The sequence below is a fragment of the Thalassophryne amazonica genome, chromosome 8 (genome assembly GCF_902500255.1).
Source record: "Thalassophryne amazonica chromosome 8, fThaAma1.1, whole genome shotgun sequence".
Classification (NCBI taxonomy): Eukaryota; Metazoa; Chordata; class Actinopteri; order Batrachoidiformes; family Batrachoididae; genus Thalassophryne; species Thalassophryne amazonica.
The window spans coordinates 92,238,511-92,256,903 of record NC_047110.1 but is presented as its reverse complement, the minus strand read 5'-3'; the positions used below and the strand labels follow the sequence as shown (position 1 = coordinate 92,256,903).

The 18,393-nt window shown below is 43.0% G+C and overlaps 1 protein-coding gene across 1 annotated transcript in view; it reads left to right on the top strand.

Moving 5' to 3' along the window:
* tshz3a (teashirt zinc finger homeobox 3a) overlaps positions 1-16,838 on the top strand; it is a 41,239-nt gene extending 24,401 nt beyond the window's left edge. Inside the window, exon 2 of the mRNA XM_034176991.1 lies at positions 12,630-16,838. Within this exon, the coding sequence (XP_034032882.1) occupies positions 12,630-15,931 (3,302 nt within the window). The 3' untranslated portion in view covers positions 15,932-16,838. The remainder of the gene's footprint in view (positions 1-12,629) is intronic.
* The last annotated feature ends 1,555 nt before the right edge of the window (positions 16,839-18,393 follow it).

Genomic DNA, 18,393 nt, shown 5'->3' with positions numbered 1-18,393 from the left:
TGCAGTACCCACTGCTGTTTTACAACTTAGCAACTGTTAAAAGGAGTCAACGCCACAGCGCTGCACTCGCATCCAGCTATTCAGGAAGTGACAACATTAACACCACAGTCTGTGCTGATACACACCATCCAATCCTACAAGCGTCTCTGTGGGGGTCTTTGGAAAAACAGTCCGTATATCAGCTGAACATTCACTCCTCATTGATGGCACGGACTGACCTCATGTCAGCTTTGGCACTATGAAGCTTGAGCTTTCCCGGCTGCTTCCCTGCGATAGCGCAGCATCTGAAAAGCTACAGTCTGCATCCAGGGTTGTTCGTCCAGGGGTGTGATCAGTCACTCATATCAGCCATTTAAATTAGCATTTGCTAAAAATTAAATACTGGATTTCACAATGGTAACTTAGTCTGAACTTGCTTTTCTTGGCATTAGCTTCTGAACTAAAAGTGAACATAAGTTTTGAACTTTGCACAAGATTGAATTTCTCCCACAGGCGTTTATTGTGACTTGATCAACCATTCTGGTTTGTTTGTATGAATATTTGACCTGATATAAAAATATGTATTCCCATTCATGATCACGATGCATTGACTGCTGATTGGGACTTAAACTGGATCAGTTCCAAAAGTTATGAATTCATATTTGGATAAGCAAGCTTCTTCATTCAGAGGAAGGTTTAGAATCAAAAGTATGCTCCAAATTAGGACTGAATCTAAAATGCCAAATACCAGGGGCCCTTTGTTTGTTAATAATGGTTCCGCCGTGGGTTCTTTGAACGTGTTAATCCTATAATATTGCAAGAAAAGACTACACAAGATGGACCATTGTCAACACTCAAAAATTTTGCTTCATTCTAGAAAATAAAAATAGGTCAACACTGACAAATCAAGTTGCACATCAAATCTAACCAAACACTGTCATTAGAGCTACTAGCACCTCCCTAGCATCTTCAGTACACCTAGCAACGGCCAGCCGCAACGCACTGTTCTCATTTGCAGTAAAGGTTAAGGTGAATTGGAAACTTTCTAAATGTTCAGAAATGGGTTAGTCCCATTGAGAGTCCCATTGAGATCTCAATCTCAATGGGACTAACCTTGTTAAATTAAAAAGTTAAAAAAGGTGGTTGGAGGTGACCAAAGTGAACACTGAAAAGTTCAATGATGCACTTGTAGACTGTTAATTTGTAGGTAGATGACCAGATGACCAAGGCCCTAATTCCTAAGTATAAAAGCTTGGTGATACCCAAGTGGAAACCATTTGCAAGATTCAGTGGGCTTTTGGCGATGATGCCATGAGCATGACACAAATAAGAGTGGCAAAACCGCTTCAAAAATGGGCGCACAGTACTGAAGAGCAATGCTTGTTCCAGTAGGCCATACACAAGTGATTGACAGCATGCAGACTTTGGTCATGGTTGACCATCACGTCACCATCCAAGAACTTGAGGATGAGGTGGGAATAAACAGGTTTGGTAGATTCCATTTTGACAGGATTTGGGCATAGGTAGAGTGTCAGCAAAATTTGTGCTGAAGCTACTAATGGCAGGGCAGAAGCAACTGTTTCTGGAAGTCTCACAGGACATGCTGAAACAGTGACCCCGACTTCCTGAACACAGTCATCACTGGTGATGAGACATGGGTTTATGGGTACAATATGGAAACCAAATTTCAGTCATCGCAGTGGAAACGATTTGATGGAATTTTCACCCAATTTAAACTGTATATCCTAAAGGAGTGTATCTCAGGCCAGTCCAAATGTGAGCCTGACCTGTTTTCACCAGGATGTTTCAAGGACTGCCCACTTCACTACATAGAATATTGATTATTGGAATTCATTATCCCCTGAGTAGCCAATAGTTTCTTTTTCTTTCTTTTTTCATAAGTGTGTCTCCTTGCTATTGTATGAATTTAATAAATACTTTTAAATAGCAAATACTAGACAGCACAGTGGTGCAAGCAGTTGGTGCATGTGGTTACCTCTCTAACCGAGGGAGCTCTGTTAATAGAATTTGCACCAGGAAGGGTATCCGATGTAAAACTTGTGCCAAATCAACTCGTGCATTTATACGGGATCTGCTGAGGGAACCCCTAGTAAAAATAGGAAGCCACAAAAAAACAATTATTATTCACTTTTGAAATGTTGAGTTGGCGCTTGAAAGAATTAACATTTTTGTTACCTTTTTGTGTGTGTGTGTTTTTTCCTTCAGAATATTTTGGAATGGAGTCAGGGAATTGAGCAGAATTGATATCTGAATCAATAAATTTCAGACAACACTCAGAGCTATTTCAAATGCAGATTCATTTGGAACAAATTTTGACTAAATCTACAGTTTGATTTGCGTACACATTTTAAATATAGAGCTACTTTATGAAAATCAAATGTAATGTGCTACAATTGAATTGAAGTCTGAGTAAAATCTGAGCTTTATCACCATATTAATATTAAAATGAATCACGTTGCATGGAATTGTTAATGTCTTGTTAACGTCATCTGTTTTTCAGACTGGACTGTTTGTATGCTGTTAAAACATGGCAGTCTTTTTCTGGGTTTTCTTTTCTCTTTGAATTAATACACATGTACAACAGAAAAAAATATATGTAAGTGCTTAGTGTGCTTGTCTCCCAAACAGTAGGTCCCTGGTTCAAGGCCACCAGTGCTGTATTCTCCATGTGTGTCTGGAGTTGTGTCAGGAAGGGCATCTGGTGTAAAACCTCTCCTAAATCAACACTTTTTTGTTTTTGTGCTGCGCAGAGCAAGAAGTTCAATGGATTAGGAACTGACAGCCAATATGTAGACCTGGGTTCAAATCCTACCCAAGCTACCAGTTTGTGTCCTTGACCTTCATCAGCTTTGTCTCAGTCCACCCAAGTGTCCTGGTGAAGCAGCCTGTGTCGGACTGGTGTCCGGTCCAGGGGGAGCGATTGACTCGTGTTTGACGCTATAGAATCTAGATGAGCAGCACCCGCATTAACGGGTCTGGATCTGACTTCCTAATTCATTAAATAGTCTTAGTTATCCAAGTTATAACCCTAAAGTTAAGATAAGCGACACAAGTCAAACTTAATTGCTTTGTGGGGGACGTAACATCACAGAAATGGTGACAGATCCATTTGCATTTAATAATATGGTTATTGTTAAAATCTGATTAAATATTGCCAGGTTTTCTTATAAATTATAGGATACCACTTAACAAAAATAATGTAGTTTTACTTTTTAAAAAGGCATGTAAAATCAAGCAGGTACTTCACAAAGTTGAAAAATGGTCAAAAACGTTTGGTTTTATTCAAACTTTATATAAGAATTTAGTAGGTTGATTTGTTTTCATTATTTTTGAAGGCCTGTAATGTGTGACCTTTATGTTATGTTACTCTAAATATTATCAACAAGGCACTTATAATGTCTGATATTTACTTACTTTATTCATTCATTCATTCATTTTCTAAACCTCCTTACTCCAATCAAGGGTCACAGGGGGGCAGGAGCCTATCAAAGTATGCATAGGGCAGGAGGCGCATAACCCCCCACCCCTTGAATGTAACAAAGTATGGTCTATTTTCAATTATCTTTCTGTTCTGCTATGTGTAAAGTTTGTCTATGCTCTTCAAAAACTTTATAAACACAATTCTTTCACAAAGGTTTTATTTCAGTCACACTGTGTGAATAACAGAACTTAGGAGGAGGCCATGCTCTTCAAAACCATTAAACACTTGATTTACTACAACTTGCCATGCTGTGACTTGAAATTACATGTGTAATTACATGATCACTGTAATAATATCAGTACTTATGTAGCTTTTGTGACTTCTCTAAAACAAGTACTACCAAGTCAGGAGCATTAGATATCATAAACTTGAATGTTTTGTTCAATGCAGGGTTTATCAAAACTAATCATGAAGTCAAAACAATTACATTCTAATATTTCGAAAGATGTTAAAATTACAGTATATATTGAAGTTTTCTTTTTTGCATGGGGTGGGGGTTTTTGTCATGGTAGACACCCACTTCCAATATGAACTATCTCCCAAATTACACAATGCACAATCTCTGAAGTGGATATAAGCATATTTGAAAAAAAAAATTCTACCATTACCACCTCCTGCTATATCTATCTATATATATATATATATATATATATATATATATATATATATATATATATATATATATACACACACACAGTGCTTTACACATCAGTGTCTCACATTCACCCCAGTGTAATGCTGCTGCCATGCAAGGACGCCCACTACACACCGGGAGCAACTAGGGGATTAAGGACCTTGCCCAAGGGTCCTTAGTGATTTTCCGGTCAGGCTGGGATTTGAACTGAGGATCCTCTGGTCTCAAGCCCAACACTTTAACCACTAGACCATCAACTCCCCTGGACAGGATGCCAGTCTATCGCAGGGCCACATATGGGTGGACAAATGCATTCACACTTGTACACACACCTGTGGTTAATCTAAAGCTTCGAATTCACCTAACCTGCATGTCTTTGGAAGTGGGAGGAACCCGGAACACCTGAAAGGAACCCACGCAGACACAGTGAGAACATGCAAACTCCATACACAAAGGGTCAGGTAGGGACTTCCCAGTGATTCCAGGGACTTCTTGCTCTAATGCAACAGTACTAACCTCTAATCCACCATAACGCCCATGTCTGATATTTGACTGAAAAACGATGCAGTACTCAACTAGACAGCACTAGTTCCCACCTCTGTGAAACCACCATCGGTATTGCTAGAGGGGGAGCTGTTTCTCCAAAACATACAAAATAACATGGACATCAGTAATATATATAATAATAATAATATTCATTTAAAAAAAAATTATTGTGAATGACATACAGTACAATGTCATCGTGACCCGAGGATGATCTGCTTACCAAAGTTCTCAGAGACCTGTACTTCTTTTCTTTCTCTTTTTTTTTTTTGCCTCTGTGGTGGAAGTTATAATGAAGAGAAATGTTTGCATCTTCAGACTGCACCGTCTGCTTTAATGTAGGTACTTACACAATTATCTGAGGCGTAAGCTTCATTATTATTATAGTTTGATATCCCTCCCACCCCCGCATCCCAAAAAAGTCTTATTTTCTGAAATAAGCAGACATCTGCATCTGTGCACTACTTTTTTTTTTCTTTTTTTTTTTTTTTTTTTACACCGCTAAAAAAAAGAACAGATGAAATATTGTACCTGTGCTGACGGCACAAGAGGCCTCACCTTTTTGATACCACTCTGCCTTTGGCAAGGTTGTAGCTTTTATTAATTGATTTATTTATTTATTATGACATCCTGTTTACCCTGCTGCTGTTGTTGGATATGATCTGGCTGCAAACTGTTTCCCCAACTGCAAAAGAATGGACCTGGGTCATCAAAGGTCATATTAAAGAAACATTTGAGGACTTGAAGTTGTTCCTTGTTTGCTTATTTGTTTTTTACATTTTGACACTCAGTTATTGCTTTGGCTGTTGCTGTGGTCATACTTTAATCACCTTTGCACTTTTTTTTTTTTTGGTAAGTACAGATGGTTGCTTATTTGCACTGAGGTGCAGTCGAACCCAAGTGTCAGAAACGGGCCGATCCCTCGGCGGCTCATGAAGAGAAATATGGCACGATAAAAGAAGGGACACAGAGCGAGGCGCTGAGCAGCTTCACAGGCGTCCGCAGCACCTTCCCGCTTAATCAGCCGCCGTCCCTGCCCTGTCTGTTGTTCCTGATCATCAGAGCAGCACTGCAGTATTTGTATCAGATGATCTCTCCCTCCTCGTCTGCGGCCCTTATGTTTAGGAAAATGATACTCCACAGGAATGCCTCCTGCATGCCAAGTTGTCACAGCCTCTCCTCGTTGCTTGCATCTACTGTATGTGTGTCTATACAGATGTATGAGTGAGACACAGAGGGGGGCCAAGGGTGGGATTTGGGGTGGGGGGTGTCATAACTGACTGACTGGCTTTATTTATAATTACGTGGGAGTGTGTTTGAGGTTGTGCGCTGTTGAGTGAAATGTCTGCGTGTGATACCCGTATTTTCTCTCTCCGTCTGCAGTTTATGTGTTTGTGTGAACGCGTTATTGCTATTTCTGCGCGAGCCGTGACTGAGTTGTTGATTGCGCCAAAGTGTACCTCCTACCCTCCTTATCCGGCCCCCCCCACCCCCACCCCGAGGAATCATTGGCGGAGCCTAATGATTCTTGTCTGTGCCCCACATGGCATCGGCTCACTTTATCATTACGCAAACGTGCACACACTTTCTTTTTGTCCTGTCGCTCTTCAACGCGCACATTAGGAAAACTCGTGCACCGCCGCTGTACCATATGCTTAGATATTAGTTAAAACTGCATCTAAGAGTAATATTGTATTCATAATCTTGGTCTTATTTTATTCTAAGGGAGCCTCTATACTCTCATCACCTTTTATTAGCTTGATAAATCACCTCTGTTGTCAGTCAAGCCAGGGAGAATAATTGGATGTGGTTGTCGCCCTGTGTGATGGATTATCAGTCATTGGGGATTAAATTAACAGATAGTGCTCAGACATAATGGTTTTTGTTTTGCATTTTAAATTGCCTGAGAGCACTGCTAGACTGTAGGTTTTTATCACCGGTCCTTTTGGACTTCTTTTCCTTTCTCTCTCAGCGCTCTTGAAGCTTAATGACAAATGAACAATAAACTTCAAGACTGCCGCTCTCTTGGTGTAAAATGTAAAAACACTTATTATCAGATGCGGAGGCACTCAAGGACGCACAATCGTGCCGCCCGATGTCGGATACTGCATTTGTGCAGTGCATTTCCTCTTAAAATCTTACAAATATATTCATGCAATTACTATTCAAATGGCCTAATCTACACTTAATGTAAAAGTTGTTAAGGACTTGTTTTAGATCATAGATCTTAAAAAGTTTAAGTGAAAGTCTTCAGAAGATCTTGTTTTGAGTCCTATTTGAGATAAAACAAGCTTCATCTTTTTTTGACTCACCATCGTAACTTCGATCAGGGAGAGCTGGCATTTGCCTTTTGGTATGCTTATGTATTTTGGGTCAAGGATGAACATCGTGAAAACAGAAAGTTGATAGGACTAACATTTTTGGAGAAGTCAAGGATAAATGGACTGCATTTATATATATTTTCCATCTGCATCAGATGCTCAAAGCACTTTACAATAATGCCTCACATTCACCCTGATGTCAGGGTGCTGCCATACAAGGTGCTCACTACACACCAGGAGCAACTAGGGGATTAAGGACCTTGCCCAAGGGCCCTTAGTGATTTTCCGGTCAGGCTGGGATTTGAACCGAGGATCCTCTGGTCTCAACGCTTATCCACTAGACCATCACCTCCCCAGGGATATTAGGTAACAACAGTGATCAATGGATGTTGATATCCCCATTAATCAGTCCCTGGTAACCAGACAAGCTCTAAGCAAAGGAAACAAGAGCAATTCAAGATTTCTGATGTCCGCCAATCCGGATCACCTCCAAAATTCAATGGATTTTTCCATGCACTAATATCTATCCATCCATCCATTTTCTTCCGCTTTATCCGGATTCAGGTCGTGGGGGCAGCAGCTCAAGCAAAGCCGCCCAGACCTCCCAATCCACACACACCTCCCCCAGCTCCTCCGGGGGAACCCCAAGACGTTCCCAAGCCAGCCGAGAGATGTAATCCTTCCAGCGTGTCCTGGGACTTCCCCGGGGCCTCCTCCCAATGGGACGTGCCCGGAACACCTCTCCAGCAAGGCGTCCAGGGGGCATCCGGAAAAGATGCCAAAGCCACCTCAACTGACTCCTTTCGACGTGGAGGAGCAGCAGCTCGACTCCGAGCTCCTCCCGAGTGACCGAGCTCCTCACCCTATCTCAAAGGGAGCATCCAGCCACCCTGCGGAGGAAACTCATCTCGGCCGCTTGTACCCGCGATCTCGTTCTTTCGGTCATGAGCCAAATCCCATGACCATAGTTGAGGATCGGAACGTAGATCGATCGGTAAATCAAGAGCTTTGCCCCCCTACTCAGCTCTCTCTTCACCATGACGGTCTGATACAGCGACCGCATCACTGCAGACGCTGCACCGATCCGTCTATCGATCTCACGCTCCATCCGTCCCTCACTTGTGAATAAGACCCCAAGATACTTAAACTCCTCCACTTGAGGCAAGGACACTCCACCGACCTGAAGAGGGCAAAGCACCTTTTTCCGGTCGAGAACCATGGCCTCGGATTTGGAGGTGCTGAGTTTCATCCCGGACGCCTCACACTCGGCTGCAAACCGTCCCAGTGCACGCTGAAGGTCCTGATTTGACGAAGCCAACAGAACCACATTGTCCGCAAACAGCAGAGATGAGATTCTGTGGTTCCCAAACCAGACCCCCTCTACACCCTGACTGCGCCTAGAAATTCTGTCCATAAAAATAATGAACAGAACCGGTGACAAAGGGCAGCCCTGGCGGAGGCCAACGTGCACTGGAAACGGGTTTGACTTACTACCGGCAATGCGAACCAAGCTCCTGCTGCGGTCGTACAGGGACCGGATAGCCCTTAGCAAAGGACCCCGTACTCCCGGAGCACTCCCCACAGTGTGCCCCGAGGGACACGGTCGAAGGCCTTCTCCAGATCCACAAAACACATGTGGACTGGTTGGGCGACCAACCAGTCCACCAGTAATATCTATATGTGGTGAAAATTTTGTCAAAATACGTGAAATAATTTGTTTTGTTTTTTTTATGTAATCCTACAAAGCCTATATAAAGTGAAATCTTGATCTAGAATCTGGATTCAGATCACCTCCAATATTTAATGGAGTGTTCCATGGCCTAATGTGTATCTGTGGTGAAAACTTTGTCAAAATACCTGCAGTAGTTTTGATGTAATCCTGCTAACAGAACAGACAGACAAATTAATAAACGTCAATGATTTTATTACGTCCTTGGCAGACATAATAAATATCTCAACCTTGTCAGTTATAAAACAGGACATCACCTAAATGTGCCAAATAATAAATACACCTAGTCACAAAACTTTCTCATTATAATTTCCTGCACTTTCAGTTAAACTCTTTATAGAAACTTTGCATAATTTATTCCCACCCTTGAAAAGCCATATTATCTCAGATATTTGTAAGCCTTTTGTACCAGGGTGCAAACATGTTTATTTCTGCTGTGATAATGGACAGTTTAACATGGGCTGTCTTGGGGGAGTGACTGTTTTTTGGACTCAGTCTCAAGTGGCCATTCAAAGAACTGTAAGTCTTGGCGCTCCTCATTTGGCTTCATTTCTCAGCACCGGAGGTTGGGGTTTGCTCTGAATAAGATCGTTCCAAGACTCTCAGATAACAAGATTTTTGAGGGAGTTTTTCCTTACCACTGTTGCTCTGGGGTTTGGTAAGGTTAGACCTTACTTGTGTGTGGCGCCTTGAGGAAACCTTGTGATTTTGCGCTATATAAATGAATGAAATTTTGGGGTGTATTATCTAAAAACAAGTCCTTATAGCTTACTGAAATTTTTACTTCGGTGATTAGCGAATCTACACATACTGTTACTCTTGTTTGGGGTGGGGGGGGGGGGTAGTGCAGTCTGTTTTGTGTTTGAGGAAGAGGAAGGTGACCTGACAACTTGGCAAAGCGCTGCACCAATTTGGCACGATACGTCTTGACACGTATGACCAGTTAGTTGAAAGAGAACACGATGACTACATCCTCCTGGCAGAATTTCCTCTTTCATTTAAGAATCTGACATGAATACCATTCAGAGGAGAAAGCGTAGACGGGCGAGGGCTGGTTGTGGACCAGTGTTACAGCGCGATTTTTTTCCTGCCTGTTTTCTGGAGCATGAGCGATTTTACTTCTTTACCCCCCCACCTCCACCCAACTCGCCCTGCTCCGTCCTCCCAGATCCAGCAGCCAGTACGCCCCTTCCACCCCACCCTCCACTTTCACATTATCATAATTGTGTCCAGAACATGAGGGGCCGGCGAAGTGATCATGTCATTTTATTTACACCCTGCTTGGCCCTTTTTACAAACGACATGCCACTGACTGCCAAGCGGACTGGGGCCCAACGACATCTTTTGATCAGGGCTGTCGGGGCCTATCAGTGGAGAATGGCAGGTAATGGATACCCAGTGACAAACCAAATCTCCGGGAGGACGGAGAGTGGGCCGCACCTGCCAGGTCTCTATTAGGCTGGCTTCTCAGTGAGGCTGCCTGCTGACTGTGCCCCCAGGGCCCAAATCAGACCAGCGCCAGCTGCATGGATGCCTAGAGATTGGCTGTTAGCACTGGAAATGAGAGTTATTCCAGCTATGACATTTTTGTTTAGATTGGACGTGTGTGTGTGTGTGTGTGTGTGTGTGTGTGTGTGTGTGTGTGTGTGTGTGTGTGTGTGTGTGTGTGTGTGTGTGTGTGTGTGTGTGTGTGTGTGTGTGTGTGTGTGTGTGTGTGTGTGTGTGTGTGTGTGTGTGTGTGTGTGTGTGTGTGTCAGTGGTGGGGAAATGGATTCATTCAGCACGCATGTGTGTGTGTCTGTGTGTGTGTGCCTGTTTGTGTCCAAAAGCTGGAGTTCTACTGGGCAACGTTAAAGCCAACATCTTCTTTCCTGTCACATTTGTCTTTGTTTGGAATATTATCTAAGTACCCTCAAACCTGTCCGCAGGCCATCCACTGTTTTCAGAGATATTCGTTTCTCTTGAAGTTGAGCAGTTTAAAGACCAAAGTGGACAGGAAATAAGGGAAGGGAGGGTGTAATGACACTGCCGAAGAAGTGGCGGGTAAGCCGGTGTTGGGTGTGGAGATGTGTGTGTATGTGTGTACACCTGAGCAATACCTGCACTGTAGTGTATATTGTTGGGACACTTTAGACAGAAAGACACTCAGGATCTTCTCCCATTTAGTTTTTATTTTGCCTTCTAATTTACAACTGCATTGATCAGAATCGTGCCCAATTAAGGCTTTTTTTCTTTAAGGATCATATCGGACTAATGACACGAGTCTTGGTCTGTGTTCTGAGTCTCTGTACTTCATAAGGTCCATACCAAAGGCACAAAGGGCTGTCAGTCTGCTAGTTTATCAGCAGTGCTTCATTGTACATTTTAAAGGTATATTTATGCTCTGCTTCATTTCAAATGCACCAAATCTGTTTGTGATAGATGGTGCATGTGATATGCTTCTTACCGGCCAATAAGGTAGCAATTTCCACATGAATAGACAAGTTTTTCTCATGCTTTTTTCTGTAATTTCATCCTGCACCCTTCACCCCCCCCACCCAAAGGTTCACTTTTCAAGACATTGATGACGATTGCTACTACTACTGTAAATCAGGATAATTATAATAATTCCCCCCTCTTCCAAAACATTCAGGTTATATGAATTGATAACTTTAAATTAACTGTAGGTGGGAGTGTGAGTATGTTTGCCTATATGTGTCTGGCATGCAGCAGACTGACTACACCCCTGCCTCTCACCCAATGACCACTGGGATAGGCTCTAGCATGACCATCAACTGGAATAAGTGTGTTTAAAAAAAAAAAAAAAAAAAAAAAAGTATGGATGCATTATAATATTATAATATCAATGAGCATGAATGTATTTTTAAGAGCTAAAACACAGCCACCAGTCTTTCATCAATGTCTTTCAATCAATATTACTCTGAGTGTTCTAGTTTCAATATTGCAATGGCTGCACTAAGTGGATAAGAGCTATACATATCTAAAAAATATATATATTTCAACATTAAGAAGCAGCTTGGATTGAATTTAGTTTTATTTCTTAATGCACTGCACAACTGTTGAATTGTCAAGCATGTACATTAGACTGACTTTAATGTTCTTGTAGTGTTCTCTGGCAAATGTAATATCCAGGAAAATACAAATAACCGATCAGGGCTCGGTATCGGCAGATGCTCGCTATTAAATGACTCTCATTGGGTGCAAAAAACTTGTTCATGACATCCTGTGATGATTTATCCCGTTTCAATCGACAACCTTAACCAACTTAAAAACGATAAGGAAATGACCTCATTTCACATCGCACAGGAGGACATCACCCACCGTGTCAATTACTCATCAACGCCATACTGACATTCGTTCATTGAAAGTACTAAAGATGTGTTCTTTGTGCATGTGTGTGCGTGTGTACAATCAGAGAAGAGGCAGATGAAGAGGCGTCAGACATATTAACTGACAGATGGAGGTTGATCCAACTCATTTATTACCCCAGAGGAGAATGCCACAGTGAGATTGGGCTTCATTAATTTCAGATTTAGTTTTCATTTCAAGCTGTTGCGCCCTGAGATAAATAAAATGGCGCATTATGTTTTTGCCAAGATATTTTTCTCTTTTTTTTTGTTTTCTTCCAATAGAAGAAGTGAAAAGAGGGGAGGCACAAGTTCCGTGTGGCTGGGGTAGTATATAAATACAGGCTCGCCTAGAGGAAAATAACACCTCAACGGTTGATGAGGTGAAATGGGATGACTGTAATTTCTCAGCTCAGCTTTAAAGGCTCCCACACAGATGGCTCATTTATCCCTGGGAGTCCTCGGGCACACATAGCAGGGAAACTTTTTCTCCAGTTATTCTAACATTGCGCATTCACTCCCTGCCATTTCACTCATCTCTTTCTTCTTCTCTTTATCTCCAAATTCCTTGCAGCCTATTCTCCTGAGGAACTGGCTGAGCGCGCTGTGGATCATGAGGAGGTGGAGGAAGGCGACCTGGCATCAGCCCCTCAGGATGGCCTTCATATGAAAGATGAGTTAGTGGAGCAACGCATCGGGCCTGCTAAGGACCACGCCTGTGACCAGGAATCTGCTGGGGCTGCGGAGCTCTCAGGACAAGAAATGGACAGCGACTCACATGTGAGCGAGACCAGTGACCGTCTCTCAGATTTTGAGAGTCCTTCCAGAAATGCTGAGGGCAGTTTGGTCACAGGCCCTCTGAATGGTGGCGTAAAGACACCCCCTATAGGCATGGACACCCTGGAACAAATGAAGGCTATCTACTCCAGCTTTCTGACTGGTTCATTCTGGTCACCTTTAAACTTGAACACCACAATGCCGCAGGCTCACTCTTCGGCTTCAGCGGAGAAGCCGACACGTAGCAACAGCACTAGTAGCAGTAGTAGCTGTAGTAGCAGTAGCTATGACTGGCACCAGTCAGCGGTAGCAAAGACACTACAGCAGAATCCTACACAGAGTCATAACCTGGTTCAGTCAGAGTCCAATCTCTTTAGTACAGTGCAGCTCCACAGGCAAAACCCAAAGCTGTTTGGGTCCATCTTCACTGGGGCCAGCAAATTCCGCTGTAAGGGCTGCAGTGCTGCTTATGACACGCTGGTGGAGCTAACCGTTCACATGAATGATACAGGACACTACCGTGATGACAACCTGGACAGGGCAGGCAGTGGTTCAAAGCGTTGGTCCAAACCACGCAAGCGATCCTTGTTAGAGATGGAAGGGAAGGAGGATGCCCAGAAGGTGCTGAAATGTATGTATTGTGGCCATTCGTTCGAATCCCTCCAAGACCTCAGTGTCCACATGATTAAGACCAAACACTATCAGAAAGTGCCTCTGAAGGAGCCGATGGCCCCTGTGGCAGCCAAAATTATGCTTTCAAAGAAAAGGGGGCTTGTGGCGTTTGACATCACTGCCTCACCTCATTCTAGGGAAGGAACCCCCAAAGCCAAGGACCCACAAACGGATCTGACTGAACCCTCACAGAAACCTTCTTCCAGCCCCTATACCACCCCTAGTAGTCGCTATGGCCACCAGAATGGTGGTAGCTATGCTTGGCAGTTTGAGTCAAACAAATTTCAGATTCTTAAGTGTATGGAGTGTGGTAGTTCCCATAACACACTACAAGAGCTGAGAACCCACATGATGGTGACAGGACACTTTCTGAGGGTGACCAGTTCTGTCGGAAAAAAAGCCAAAACACTTCCTGAGGCCACCTCCCCAAACCCTGGGAGGGTCACCACCCCTACAGAACAGAGATTCCAGTCTGTCCCACTTGCACCCTCAACCTTCTCACCTCCACCAACCCAAACTATAACAACCACCCCTTCTCTCAAAGAGATAAAAAAGGAAGAGATTGAAGAGGAATGTACTAAGCAAGAGTCTGGAACTGAAAAACAGGTTGCAGTTTCAGTTGGGAAGGAGGAGGATGCTGACAATGAAGAAAAGTATGATGTCTCCAAGTATAACTATCTTACTGAAGAGGACCTAAAAGAGAGCCCTAAAGGAGGCTTGGACATTCTTAAATCACTGGAGAACACTGTGACAACAGCCATCAACAAAGCCCAGAGTGGAAATCCTAGCTGGGGGGGCTACCCTAGTATTCATGCAGCCTATCAGTTCCCCAATGCCCTCAAGCTTCCCCAGGGCAGTGCGGAGAAAAGCTCCCCAATTAAGTTCTTGTATAATGGGAGAGATGGGGTGGTGTCTTCCCTTACCAATAACCAGCCCATTATATCCCCACCACTTAACCAGTCCTCCCCCTTCCCCAGCAATAACTTCCAGGCGATGGAAGATTTAGTGAAAAAAGTGACTGAGAAAGTAGCCAAAGTAGAGCAAAGAGTAAAGCAGATGTCTCCTAAGAGAGAGATGCATCTTTCTCTCTGTAGTAGCGAAGGAGGAGAGTCACAGAAGGCAGGAGAGGCTGACTCACCTCGGGAATGGAGGGCAGTAACCCCAGCCAATAGTGACAGGCGAAGCCATAGCGACAGAGGGTCCCCGGCAACAGAACCCAAGGGAGAGACAGCAGTCAAGTCCCCACTCGCCTCCACACTGAGGTGCAGCACTGCCATTATCACTGGTCATACTCCTCCAGAGCAGCCCTTTGTCAACCCTTTAAGTGCTCTTCAGTCAATAATGAACATTCATTTGGGGAAAGCAGCCAAGCCCTCCTTGCCAAACCAGGATCCTCTGAGTCTGCTGTCCAGACTCAGCCAGAGCATGGCTGAGAGAGCTGCTGTAGCTGCTCCTCCCTCACAGACCAAAAAGCCTGAGACTGTGGCAGACCGTAGTTTTTGTCAGCCCAGTGATGACCAGCCAATGGACCTCACAAAAGGTAAAAGTGATAGCGTGAGCTCCATAGGCTCTACACCCTTGACCCCTTCATCCACAGCCTCCTCCATCTCTCCCTCCTCAATAATAACTCCTGCCAAGCTACCTGTAGTCTCTCCATACACATCCACCAGCCCTCTACATGAAAACGCACTGTCAGATATCTCGGACATGTTGAGGAACCTGACACAGTCCCACCATGTCCTAAAGCCTGCGTCGCGTTCCCGGGCTACAGATAAAGCCGAGGTCATAGGCTCTACCCAAGATGATGACGATTTACCACTGCATGGCCATAAACGCAAAGGCCGTCATTCCAATTGGAACCCCCAGCACCTCCTTCTTCTGCAGGCCCAGTTTGCCTCAAGTTTGAGGCAGACATCTGATGGAAAGTACATAATCAATGACCTCAACCCACAGGAAAGAATGCACGTGTCTCGTTTCACAGGACTCTCCATGACCACCATTAGCCACTGGCTTGCTAATGTCAAGTACCAGCTACGGAGAACTGGCAGAACCAAGTTCCTCAAAAACCTGGACTCTGGCCAGCCTGTATTCTTCTGTAGTGACTGTGCCTCACAAATTCGAACCCCAGCAGCATATGTATGCCACCTGGAGGCGCACTTAGGGTTCAGAATTAGGGATCTGGCCAAGTTGTCCCCCAAGCAGACTGTCAGGGACTCCCAGTCTCTTACTGACAAACTGGTACCCCTGGAGTCCTTCCTTTCTCCACAATCACAAGAAGACTGCAGTAGTAACGGGGCAGTGTACTGCTGTCAGCTGTGTGTCCGGAAGTTTGCCACAAAGCACGCCATCAAGCTTCACCTCAGCAAGAGTCACGGGAAGTCTCCAGAGGACCATCTGCTGTATGTGCGCGAACTAGAGAAACACTAAATTACTCACTGTTGTAGACGTACTGGAAAATATATGACAAGCGATGACTGTAGAAAAGAAAAAATACAAACGGAGAATATTTGCAAAGTGTGGTAAATAATGCACAAAGATGCCATGAACTACTGTCCAAAAAATGTCAGCACAATGTGTTTACATCTATTTGGTCTCTAAGCATTTCAAGTTTCTCTGTATTTCAAAAGGCATTTATTTCAACAATCATTATGTATACGGTTGGTCAAAAACATCCAACTTTGTAAAGACAGCAAAGGACATTTTACTTTATGATTACAGTGAATCACTTGAGTAGAAGGTCAGTTGACAACTTGAATTGTATTAACATTGTATTTATTATTTTTTTTATTTTGTGACTTTCATTTTTAATTTACTGATAGACTGCATGTTCTAACAAGTTCTATGGTCATTTTTGTACAGTTTGTGCTGTTCAAATTTTAAAACATCCTTTTGATTTCTTTTTTGTTGTTGTTGAAAATAGCCAAATACCTGGAAATGCTCCTTAGAAAAATCTGCCAAACAGTCATCAGTTTGTTTGTTTGTTTGTTTTGTTTTGTATTTCTAATATAACTGTTTTCTGTACAGCCTTTTGATTTTTCTTGTCAATTGTACAAGCTGCCTTGTGGTTTATCACAAAGTAAGGGGCACTTAAAATTCCAGGTTGGTGTAAAATTGTAAATATCGTGTATAAGCTTACAGTTTGCTGTTTAAATTATGCATACTTGTTATATTTCCTAATTTAAGAGGACTACGACTATCCACTGGTGCAGAGCCTTTGAAGAAGAGAAAAGGACATCATTTTGCACAATAGTTTTTTAAATGTTATTTGATAAAAATCACTACAAATATGTTAATGCCTTGCGCTTCTATAATTAAATTGAATTAACTGCTGGATAAAATTTGTTTTTTGACATATTATTACTGACAGAAATGTACGTTGCTATGAGAAAATCATAGTCATGACTGAAGAAGTCATAAGGCAGTGATGTGGCAGAAATAACATAAAGATTTGAAATGTGAAAAATAATTAAGCATTTAAAGCCTAAACATTATAAACAGTGGTAACTTTGGTGACCATCAGAGTCTTCATGCATGTAACTTTTCATGATCTTCACATGTAACTTCAACCACATTTACTCCTAATGTCCATCATGCACGTGATAACATTATTTTCTGCAACAAGTTAATACATGTCGTGCTGATAGCAGTCTTCAGCAGGTGGGAGACAGCTCTGTGGGATAGATTACATATGCAAAACAAATAGCTTTTTGGCTAAATCTCACATGTTGAAGTTAATCCAATTTTAATCATTTTAGCTTCATTATATGCCTTTTTAATTTTGAGACATGCAAGATGACAGCATTCATTATTTTCAAGTTGTGTTAAGAAACTAGAGAGGTTGGACTCATTATTTCTTTTTGTTTTTTAATCTCTTCACATACTACATTTAACAAGGTATGTGCCTAAACAGTTTTCATAGTCTGGGAATGTCTAGCTAATGTGATTACTGTTTAGTTTTGTAACTGATTTATATATATATATATATATATATATATATACACTCAACAAAAATATAAATGCAACACTTTTGGTTTTGCTCCCATTTTGTATGAGATGAACTCAAAGATCTAAAACTTTTTCCACATACACAATATCACCATTTCCCTCAAATATTGTTCACAAACCAATCTAAATCTGTGATAGTGAGCACTTCTCCTTTGCTGAGATAATCCATCCCACCTCACAGGTGTGCCATATCAAGATGCTGATTAGACACCATGATTAGTGCACAGGTGTGCCTTAGACTGCCCACAATAAAAGGCCACTCTGAAAGGTGCAGTTTTGTTTTATTGGGGGGGGAGGATACCAGTCAGTATCTGGTGTGACCACCATTTGCCTCATGCAGTGCAACACATCTCCTTCGCATCATCCGTGAAGAAAACACCTCTCCAACGTGCCAAACGCCAGCGAATGTGAGCATTTGCCCACTCAAGTCGGTTACGACGACGAACTGGAGTCAGGTGGAGACCCCGATGAGGACGATGAGCATGCAGATGAGCTTCCTTGAGACGGTTTCTGACAGTTTGTGCAGAAATTCTTTGGTTATGCAAACCGATTGTTTCAGCAGCTGTCCGAGTGGCTGGTCTCAGACGATCTTGGAGGTGAACATGCTGGATGTGGAGGTCATGGGCTGGTGTGGTTACACGTGGTCTGCGGTTGTGAGGCTGGTTGGATGTACTGCCAACTTCTCTGAAACGCCTTTGGAGACGGCTTATGGTAGAGAAATGAACATTCAATACACGAACAACAGCTCTGGTTGACATTCCTGCTGTCAGCATGCCAGTTGCACGCTCCCTCAAATCTTGCGACATCTGTGGCATTGTGCTGTGTGATAAAACTGCGCCTTTCAGAGTGGCCTTTTATTGTGGGCAGTCTAAGGCACACCTGTG